Below are 10,798 nucleotides of genomic sequence, written 5' to 3' on the forward strand. Positions count from 1 at the left end.
CAAATTCTACCCACATTTCCAGGAATTTTCCAACCTGGAATTGCAAACCTTAGTGTAACTGACCAAAAAACCATGCCTGTTCCTATGTCTTTGATATGCAGGTGAACCTTTAAATGGCTTGAAGACCAGCCTTTTTCACATGTTGGTGTCTGCAGATCAAACTGTTAAAGTTACAGACACCATTAAAAAGAATTAACAGCTCTGAATGCGTTTTTTCATTTGGCTGTCAAAGGGAAATTAAGGCAGTTGTCTCGACCTAAAAAGTGGCAGAAGGAACTCATCAGCCAAAGTACGTCAGTGGGAAATCCATGGGTTTAAGGCAGGAGTGACTCTGTGTGGGACTGCAATACAAAGGAACTCTAATGGCATGTGCATAAAAGCTGATTTGCAAATCTCTAACATTGTTCACAATATAAGCAAAATATGCTTTTGCATCTCAGCTCTTTAGTGGTCTAGGGAAACCTGTATTGGATGCTGAAGAGGTTGTGGAAGTGTGGTGTCATCTTTCAAGAAGAAAATTACAACTGCAAATGCACTGTTTTATTCTTTTAAGAATGTGGATTTCAGCTTTTCTCAGAATAAACAATATCCCTCTCGCCTGTAAACATCCTCTGTATTCTGCTATGTGTGCAAAATGTGACAGTGCATTTGCAGTTGTCATTTTCTTCTCAAAAGATGACACCACAGAAGGAATTTTATCTTGGCTTTTAAGGTACTTTAAACTGTATTATTTTTACGACGTCTCACCCTCCTCCCTCTGAAGAGCAGAACGGGAAAGAAACAAAACAAATCATCTGTAGTTAACATCTCAATATTGTGTTTGTGCAAGGGGGGGAAATAATATTACTGAAATGCTTTCACAGGATTATTTCACTCGTAATGGGGGTGCAATTCCTGGCTGGGTCACTAGATGTCATATGGTCGAGAGACCTACTCTGAAAAGGCAGATGAATGCATCTGGATAAGTTCTGCTAAGAGTTGCCGCTGATAAATATGACTTCTTAACACTTCCATTTAGCAGCAAGAAAAATGGCCTGACTGACTGGCTGGTTCTGCAGAGCCTGCGCGCATGCATTTTCTCCCCAGGGCCCTGGTGGGCTCGGTGGCTTTTATTCCTCTTCTCCCCACAAGTTCACCTTTCCTTGACCCTCTGCCACTTCTGGACTGTTTGCACGGACCAATCAAGCACTCTGGCAGCCACTTGGGTGAATGTGGCTGCTTCTTTGTGGCGCCTCTATTTCTATGGTAACCCAAAAGAGGCGTTGTGGTAGCTCAATGCAGACGCAGGCCTTGAATAAGCAATGGGAAGCATTACTTTGCAAACTCTGCTTCCTCTCCAAGTTCATCTTTCATTCTGTGCAGGACAGCCAAGGAGTGCCATGTTCCTTTTCTGTATTAGCTACATTATGGGAAACAAAAATAGGCAATAAATACAGATATCATACGGGTCCAACAAGAAATACCCCCAAAAGCATCCAAGATCTCACCGAACAATGTGCAAGCTTTTGAGTGCCCCAGAGCTCTTTATCAGACTGAGTAAAAAAGCAGCAACGCTCATTGGGTTGACATTCTTCCTTTGCAATGAAGCTCAGCGGCTGACCTTGGACCAAACACCCGCAACCTCATTTATCTCATAGGGTTGTCCAGTGTTGTCCATGCCAATTTGCAAATTATTTCAAGGAACAGAAGAGCAAGCAATACCCTATGAATTTCAACGGACATTTGCAGAAGTTGCTTCATTGAAAAGGTTGAAGCAATTGCCCAGGACTATGTTCAGCTCAAGTTGTATTCAAATGTGCTGCCACTGAACCTGTTTTTAGCAGTTTTTGACTACAATTAATCTGGATTGTGCTGGGGGAAGGTTTTGTTGTGGAGCTATCATTTGATTACACATTAGGGTCTGTTCAGTAAGATCAACTCAGCTTATGTTGTTAACATCTCAGGGCTTAGATGTGCATGACTTTGCTGGCCATTCATCTGCATCAATCCAGTACATAAAAGTGCAAATATTAAGAAATACTTCTACATACTCTGTCAAAAAGGGGAAAAGGGGGTAACCCACTTAATTCTTCCATACCTCGGCCTGGTAAACTGCTAACAAGTGTATAGAATGTATTAATATCAGCAAGAATTGTTGAGATACTCCAGTGGGGGCAGGGGGAGAGACTTAAAAACGACATTGAAAAATAGCATGGCAGGGATATTTTAGTTTTTACTTGAATAAAAATATAAAATTGTTGGCTTACTTAGCTCTTACTGTAAGCTGCTTTACTAGTACATTACCATGCAAATCTTCATGAGTCTGACTTTGGCAGAAGTCATTTGCTTCTGAAGAAAGAAGGTCAGAAAGTAACAACTTGAAAAATTAGGGAAGCTACGCCTTCAGAGTTTTAAAATATCTCCTTGGGCTTTTTCATACAAATAAAAATCTTTTCACTTTGAAGATGCTGCAAGAATTTTGGAAGCCATATTAATTTGGGGGGAATATACCCAAGATATGTATTAATCTAAAAATGTAAAATACAGCCAATATGTATCTGCAAATAAATAAATAAACAGGATCTATGCATGTACACCAACCACTAAGTCAGGATTGGCTGCAGTTTACCTTTGAGGACAGTTTTGGGTTTGGCCTTGGGGCTGCACCCTGTGGCACAGAGTGAAGTACTGCAGTCAAATCTCTGCTCATGACCTGAGTTTGATCCCAATGGATTCATGTAGCTGGCTCAAGGTTGTAAGTCTGTGTAAGTCTGTATAAGTCTGTTGGACACAGTGTGTAACAGGCTTCCCTCTGTGATACACCTCTGAAGATGCCAGCCACAGATGCAGGCGAAATGTTAGGAACAAGATCCACCAGACCACAGCCACACAGCCCGGAAAACCCACCAGAACCAACAATTGTTGTCTTCATGGAATTTTATGAACTGCTCTCCTGTTTCATTTTGTGCTCTTAGCTCCAATCTTCCAGCAGTATTTGATTCTGCTTCCTTTCCTGTTTTTGCATCCCAGTAATCTATGATTATCAATGCATCCTGTTTAGCTGTGTGATCAATTTCTTCCTGTATACTTGCATAAAAGCTTTCAGTTGCTACCTCATCAGCACTTGTAGTTGGAGCATAATTTGAATTATGATTATGTTGATAGGTTTTCCATGAAGTCTGATAGATATTATTTGGCCACACACACATACAATTCAATGCTCCATATTGTGGACTGACAATATTGTGTCTTGTGGCTGATGAGGTTTAGATAGCACTTTAGTCAGCTTTTTGTAATGGGGAGCAAAATAATGCTAAATTCTTATGAGTCACCTCTTCTGTGGTGGTGTAATTTTAGTCCTGCCCTACAGGTTGAACAGCTACACTGGGATGGCAAATGTTTGCCTGTTTCATGATTTTTTGCATTCTTCCCTACCAGAGGAATAGCTGGTGATGCCTTGATTATTCGGCCCATTGCCAAATATTAGGAAAGAATTACACATATATTATCCATAGGAAGAAATTCCAGTGGGGTAGCCATGTGAATCAATTGAAGCGACAGCTTGTGAATCTGATGGTAAGGACTTAAATTCATGATAGGGTATTTGTGTCTTACTAGCTTCCTTGTATTTTGCTACAGATGAATAATGTCTTAGTAGATGACAATGCATTTCAGGAAACAATCTTTTTTAAAACAGGTGATGATATTGTTGTGATGACTAAGCAAAATAACTTGTGATTTCCAAAACGATAAACATATTTTGTTTTTGTATTATAGTGGAATATTACCATAAGTAGGAAGGAAGGAAGATTTTGAGCTTAGATCACAGGACTGGAAGCCCAATGATATCAAGTGTTTCTGTCACAAGCCCTCTCATGTGACTGTTGTCATGCAGCATTGCACACACTCCCTTAATTTAACCAGTTTCCTCCATCGGATAAATAGTCCTCCCAGGTCCTGTTTCAGGTCTGGAAAATGGCACATGAGGGAGGCCAAACCCCCTTCTCTATGAACATCACAGTTCTAGTTTAAGTTAGTAGCTCCCTTCATGGAAAATGAGAAGAAACTGCACATAATCACACCTGATCATTTCACAGGGTGAGCACTTCAGCTCCTCGCTGTGTAGCCTGCAATGTGTGAATATGTTTCAGCAGGAATAAAGGCGATACAGCACTTTAAATAATAAGTCTGTCTTAGTTTCTCTTTCTTTATATAACTAGCAATAAATTCCAATCTGCAACAAAATACAACAGGCTCTAGAAAAGTCTGAGTTGTCACCAATACACTTTGCACACACTCACATTACTGTGGCCTACCCGCTTGCTCGCATGTCTGCACAACTCTTTAAAAAATGAGTCGTTGCCAACACTCTTCGCTTTTATATATATAAATGTTCTATTTAATTTTTCGGGCTCTGCTATGTCTCTTTGCGTTTGGCATCGGACTGGCAACAGTTTGCATGAAACTTGATGGAAATTCCATGGGCCATCCTTGAGATACCCCAGGGTCCCCGGCTTAGATTTGAGGCCCCTGGTCTAGCTTTCATAAGGCAAGAGTTAAAGCACAGGCTATTGGACACCACTGTCATAAATTGCTACAGTCTAGACCTGCATCACAGTTCTTCTGAGCTCTCTCAGCCCCACCTACCTCACGGGGGGGTTTGTTGTGAGGGGGGGGGGGAAGGAAAAGAAGTTTGTAAGCCCCTTTGAATCTTCTTACAGGAGAGAAAGGGGGGATATAAATCCAACTCCTCCTCCTCCTCTTGTTCTTCTTCTTCTTGCTGTTCTTTCTCCTGTGTTTCCTCTATGAACTGTGGCTTCTCGTTTAGCATATTCATCTTCCTAAAGCTCATACTCTTTCTGATTTTTCAATGTCAAAAATAACTTCTGCCAAGCTAAAAAGAAAAGTATTCTGCCAAGCTTGAGCAGTTCAAGTAAAGGTAAACTCTATAACACCCACCCCTGGCAACCCACCCACCCCCCCAAAAACACTAATTAATAAAAAAACTGGCAGTTCTAGTATCTTGTCTCCATAGTAGCATAACATTGCCTTTTAGCACCAGATAATTCATTTTGTCAATCATTAAACATATTTCATATCTTGTCAAAATATACAGGGCTCTTGGCACAAAAAAGAAGTTGCAATGGATAGTTTTGGACATGTCTATGTTCCTGAGGCATCTGTCTTGCCTGGTACATACCCAGCACAGCCAGAAACCTGTTCTATCTATTGCAGGCAATCTTTTACTTTCTGTTTACTATATTTTCCAGAATTTATTTTAAGTATTTTTCCCACTGTACTGTGTAGTAGTGCCTTCACCTTCCCCAGTCTTTGAGCACAACTAAGATTGTGAATTGTGACTTGGGAGCTTCCAGGAGGTTTGGGGGCAATGTCTAGGGACAGCAGAGTTTGGGGGGTGGGAGAGACCTTAACAAGATGTGATGCCATTGAGCCTGTGCTTTGAAGTTTATGTATTTATTTATTGGTTATATTTATATCCCGCCCTATCCCCGCAGGGCTCAGGGCAGGTTGCCATTTCCTCCAAGGGAACTTATATCTGTTGTCTGCAGATCAGCTGTAATTCCATATGGACTCCCCACCCCACAAGAGGCTTGTCACCACTGTGTTGGGAAATGCCTTGAGATTTAGGGACAAATCCTCAGGAGGGCCAGGTTTGGGCATGGGAGGAGCTAAACAGGGAGTGATGTCATATAGCAGTGATGGCAAACCTTTTAGGCTTGGCATGTAAAAAAAAAGCCTAACTTGATTGCGCTGGTATGACACCTCTCCCCCACTCCTGCTGTGCACCATGAACAAAAGAGAAACAATTCTTTACGTCTTCATTTATTTTTAAAAATATAGTCCAGTCATGTGTGGTGCTATGTATTTTATAAAGAAATGTCAAATAATTTTAAAAATGACTTAGACAGGGAGAATGGTGAATGCTAGTTTGTAACTCAAAATGTTGTGGCATGTCATCTTTGGCCTGTGTGTCATAAGTTCACCCTCACTGTCATAGAGGCCACCTTCCAAAGCAGCCATTTCTCCAGGGCAGCTGATTTTTATAGTCTGCAGATCACTTTTAATCCCAGGAGATCTCCTGTCCCCATTCCAGCCCCACCTGCCTTACAAGGTATCTGTTGCAGGGAGGGGAAGGGAAGGTTTGTAAGCTGTTTTAAGATTCCTTAATGGTAGAGAAAAGCAGGATGTAAAATCCAACTCTTCTTTTTCTTTATGAAATATAGAGCTGTGTAGGGATGATGCCCCAAGTGGGGAGATGATTTAAGAATTTTGTTTGGATACTGCAGCAACCTGTCATAGTTTACTGGGATAGGATGAGATTTTAAAAAATGATAGCAGACTGAAGCAGAGAACTGGCTCTTCTTGGGAGACATTGCAAAGGTGATAAGCAATTGCCCAACATTTTCATTCCAGGAATCTAACAAAAATATTTAGCAGTGATGAAAATACTGTTGGCCTATACCAATGAGGGCGCACACGCAAACACACACACACATCTAGGCTGGCCTGGGCCGCTGGGCTCGATTATTAGCATTAAACCTAAGACCTAGTTTTGGGGAAGCAGTATAAGTAACCCTGTTAAGCGCTGTTAAACCCCACTGATTTTCATGCAAAGAACTAAATCACGATCCTTTACCTGGGAGTAAGCTCGGTTGCTGGCAATGGGGCTTGCTTCTGAGTAAACCCTCCTAGGGTCGTGATTCACCCGTTCAAAGAGTTGCATGGTTGCTTCAAAGCAAAGCCAACAACTACCACCAAGCTTACTCCCGAGTAATGCACGCCTCGGAGCCAACCATTTTTTCTAAACTAAAACCTCAGTATTCAGGTTAAATTGCCAGGTTGGCACTTTGCGATAAATAAGTGGGTTTTGTGTTGCAGTTTTGGCACTCTGTCTCAAAAAGGTTCGCCATCACTGGCCTATACTGACTTTAATTACAGTACAACCTTATCTGAATATCCACCTGTGGCTGGAATGTACCACATCTCTGTGTATCTCTCTCTGTGTATCTCTCTCTGTGTATCTCTCTCTACACATAACAGTGTGGTGTAGTGGTTAAGAGAAGGTGGATTCTAATCTGGAGAACCAGGTTTGGTTCCCCACTCCTGCACCTGAATGGCAGAGGCTTATTTGGTGAACCAGATGTGTTTCTGCACTCCTACATTCCTGTTGGGTAACCTTGGGTTGGTCACAGTTCTTCAGAACTCTCTCAGCCCCACCTACCTCACAAGGTGTCTGTTGTGGGGAGAGGAAGGGAAAGGAGCTTGTAAGCCACCTTGAGTTTCCTTGCAGGAGAGAAAGGTAGAATATAAATCCAAACTCTTCTTTTTTTCTATAGTTCCTTGTTTATTTGAACATATAACTTTTCATAGCTATTTTTACATGCTGAATTCATCTTGTCTGGTTTTAAATTGGGATGATTATTTATAAAATGAAACTGCCACCAACTCTCCCACCCAGTTTCAGTTGGTTGGTCATATTAATCAGATCTAATTGGGAACTGTTTTACCAGAGTGTATCTGTGTGTATGTGTGTGTGTGTGACTTATTTCTAAAAAAATATCTGTTTGTTTTTATTTTTATCCTGCTTTCAGACGTTGTTTCCCAGAGTAGCTCATATTGATCAGCAGATTAAAGCCAAACTAGACTTTGGCATGTTTCAAGAATTGAGCCTGGGTTCTCCAGCTCCTCATAGGATTGCTAATCTCCAGGTAGTGGCTGGAGATCTCCTGTTATTACAACTGATTTCCAGGTGATCAAGATCAGTTCTCCTGGGGAAAATGACTGCTTTGGGGGGTGGACTCTAAGTCTATGGCATTATACCCTGCTGAGGTCCCTCCCCTTCCCAAACCCCACCCTTCCCAGGCTCCATCCCCAATATCTCCAGGTATTTTCCAACCCACAGCTGGCTAGTCTAGTTTCCCGCTGCCACATGACAGCCGCAGGGAACCCCTTGTTTTGCCCCCCAGTGAATCTGTTTTTGGTGCCCTGTACTTGGCTAGGACAGAGTGGGGGAGACACAAGCCAGGTTCAACAGTTCAACAGTAGGTTTATTATTGGAGAGAATCAAGACCCTAACTCCTCCTTTGGGTCTATCTAAATCAGAATACTTGCTTGTCTTGAGCAGGTTTGAAGCTGAAGACTGTGTCTTCTCTTGGCTGCTTTCAAGAAAGTCCACTATGTCTTGCTTCCTTTTAGTCCTTTCAGACTTTGTCTATTTTTAACTTCTGTTAAACTTAACTTGTGCTCTATGGACCACCATATATTAATATGTACATCACGAATATTCCAGTCTCCAACTACCCTGGGCACCTCACTCTGACTGACTGGCTAGAACTAAAACAAGGGATTGCTGGGTAAAGAGGGAAACTGCCTATTGGGAAATGTCTTAAAGGGACAGGGGCTAACTAAAATACCCTCCCTTAGAAGACTTAACAATGAACTAAAACCATGCTAACTATGTGGAAACTGAAGTTTAATGGGGAAATAACAAAAGCCTCTGTGGGGGCATGACACCCTATTAAATAAAGCAGAGCTTGTCGAAGGCTTTCATGGCCGGAATCACTTGGGTGCTGTGTGGTTTCCGGGCTGTATGGCCGTGTTCTAGCAACATTCTCTCCTGACGTTTCACCTGCATCTGTGGCTGGCATCTTCAGAGATCCTCTGAAGATGCCAGCCTCAGATGCAGGCGAAACGTCAGGAGAGAATGTTGCTAGAACACGGCCATACAGCCCGGAAACCACACAGCACCCAAAGCAGAGCTTGTTTGGATGCAGAACACGACTGCAAATAAAGGACTCTTGCCACCCCCCTCAGTTGTTTTCCCACACCAGAACCATACTGGCAGAGGGGAAGGAAGTTATTTCCCTGTTTTTGCAGCTCCATGCAGCATACTCTGGGAACTGAGACCCAACTCTTAGCAAACCAAATGACTAGTTGTGCCGTAGTTTTGCCAACTTAAAAGAAAAGATGTACAAATGAAGGGGAGTGGAGGAAGAAGATAGTGGATGGGACAATTTGGCAGTATGAAACTGCACACGTATTGACTTTGGGCCAAGCTGATTCTTCGTTCCTGATGTTCTTGCTGAAATGGAGGTAGTATGTCTATTATCTTATATCCCTTACTCCTCTGGTCAGACAGAACCCAGAATACCTTCTCATTTCTATGGTATGTGGATAAACCCAAATGGAACTCTGGCTGCACTGTGTATGGAGCTCTCAGCCCAGAGGCGTAGCAAGGGGGAAAAGTGCCTGGTGCACTGGTGCGTCCTCTGCTGCGTCCTCCTCTGAATTGCCCTTTGACTCCCTGTTGTAAGTATTTATTTATTTATTTATTCTTTCGATTTATAAACTGCCCCATCCCCTAGGGTGGTGGAGGTGGTGGAAAGTGTTGCCTCATTTGACTTACAGTGACCCCTGGTGCGGTTTCAAGGCAAGAGACATTTGGAGGTGGCTTGGCAATGCCTGTCTTCACATCACGACCCTGTAGTCCTTGGAGGTTTCCCATCTAAATACCAGCCAAGAGTGACCCTGCTTAGCTTCCAAGATCTGATAAGATCCAGGTCAGAACTGCAGGACTGATTGTGATGAGGAAAAGCCATCTTCCCTGGCCATGAAAACAATCTGAATTGAAGATCTCTCACATGCCAGCAGCTATTTATAAGAGGAAAATGGTGGGCTGTTCCATGCATGGATTGCCTGGTGGTCTCTCCACCGGTTTGACCTTTAAAGAGAATTGAAAGAGTTCACTGAGTGACTTCGGGCCTTTCACCCTCTCTCACTTTACAGGGTGGTTGTGAGGATAAAATGGATGAGAGGAAAAACCATGCAACCCACCTTCAGCTTCTTGGAGGAAAGTGGGATTAAAATATGGTGGGTAGGTGGCTCTGAAAGATGGCAAGTAGGAGTTCTGGCTTCCCCCCAACTCACTCTACTCAGTCTGGAATAAGAGGGACAACCTATCACCATAACTTGGGCCCCTTCTGCACATGCAGAATAATGTACTTTCAATCCACTTTCACAATTGTTTGCAAGTGGATTTGGCTATTCCGTACAGCTGCAAAGTGGATTGAAAGTGCATTATTCTGCATGAGTGGAAGGGCCCTTTGTGTTACTTGAATGCAGTCTTGATCAACCAGGGTAAGAGAGACCTGGTTCATCTGGAAGGGTCATTAGTGAAATTAGCCCCCAAAGAGCGGAAGCGCCCCTCCACCCCCACCCCCCGGCCGGCCGGCCGGCCCGGTCCCCTCGGGGGCGCATGCGCGCGCGCACCGTCTCCAGGTTGGAGCTCTGAATCTCCTTCTCCTCCGCGTAGTCGGTGACGCGCTCCAGGTCGGCCGCGCCGCTGTCGTGCTTCCGCGGCTTCTCGGCCGGGCGGCCCCCATCGCCGCCGCTCGCCGACCCGTTGGGCTCCGCCTCCAGCTCCAGCTCCACATCGCCCTCCGCCGCCATCGCTCGCTCCGCCGGCCGCCGCTTCCGTCGCCCGCGGTGACGGACTTCCGGAAGCGCGCCTTGGACGAGGGGCTGGCCCAGGGCTCTGCAAGCCGCGGCTCGCCGGATGTTCACGGACTACAATTCCCATCAGCCCCTGCCAGCATGGCCCATTGACCGTGCTGGCAGGGGCTGATGGGAATTGTAGTCCATAACATCTGGAGTGCCAAAGGTTCGCCACCACGGCTATATGTGGATAAAATGAAAAGGAAATGAAAGGTGTGCATTGGAGAACATAAACATAACCTCTTACATTAAAAAAAAACCAGGTGCACTATTGGTACCACATTTTTTTAGAACATAACTATGG

At 43.8% G+C, this 10,798-nt stretch overlaps 1 protein-coding gene across 1 annotated transcript; it reads right to left on the minus strand.

Annotated features, from left to right (window-relative positions):
- Positions 1-10,128: 10,128 nt before the first annotated feature.
- LOC125438483 (huntingtin-interacting protein K-like) lies at positions 10,129-10,509 on the minus strand. The gene has a single exon (XM_048506920.1). It carries the CDS (start codon positions 10,447-10,449, stop codon positions 10,129-10,131), a length of 321 nt encoding a protein of 106 aa, XP_048362877.1. The 5' UTR covers positions 10,450-10,509.
- Positions 10,510-10,798: the final 289 nt, after the last annotated feature.

This window comes from Sphaerodactylus townsendi, linkage group LG08 (assembly GCF_021028975.2).
Source record: "Sphaerodactylus townsendi isolate TG3544 linkage group LG08, MPM_Stown_v2.3, whole genome shotgun sequence".
Taxonomy (NCBI): domain Eukaryota; kingdom Metazoa; phylum Chordata; class Lepidosauria; order Squamata; family Sphaerodactylidae; genus Sphaerodactylus; species Sphaerodactylus townsendi.

Excerpts from the sequence above, each read along its gene's own strand:
- LOC125438483 (XM_048506920.1), bottom strand. The coding sequence starts at position 10,449 with ATGGCGGCGGAGGGCGATGTGGAGCTGGAGCTGGAGGCGGAGCCCAAC.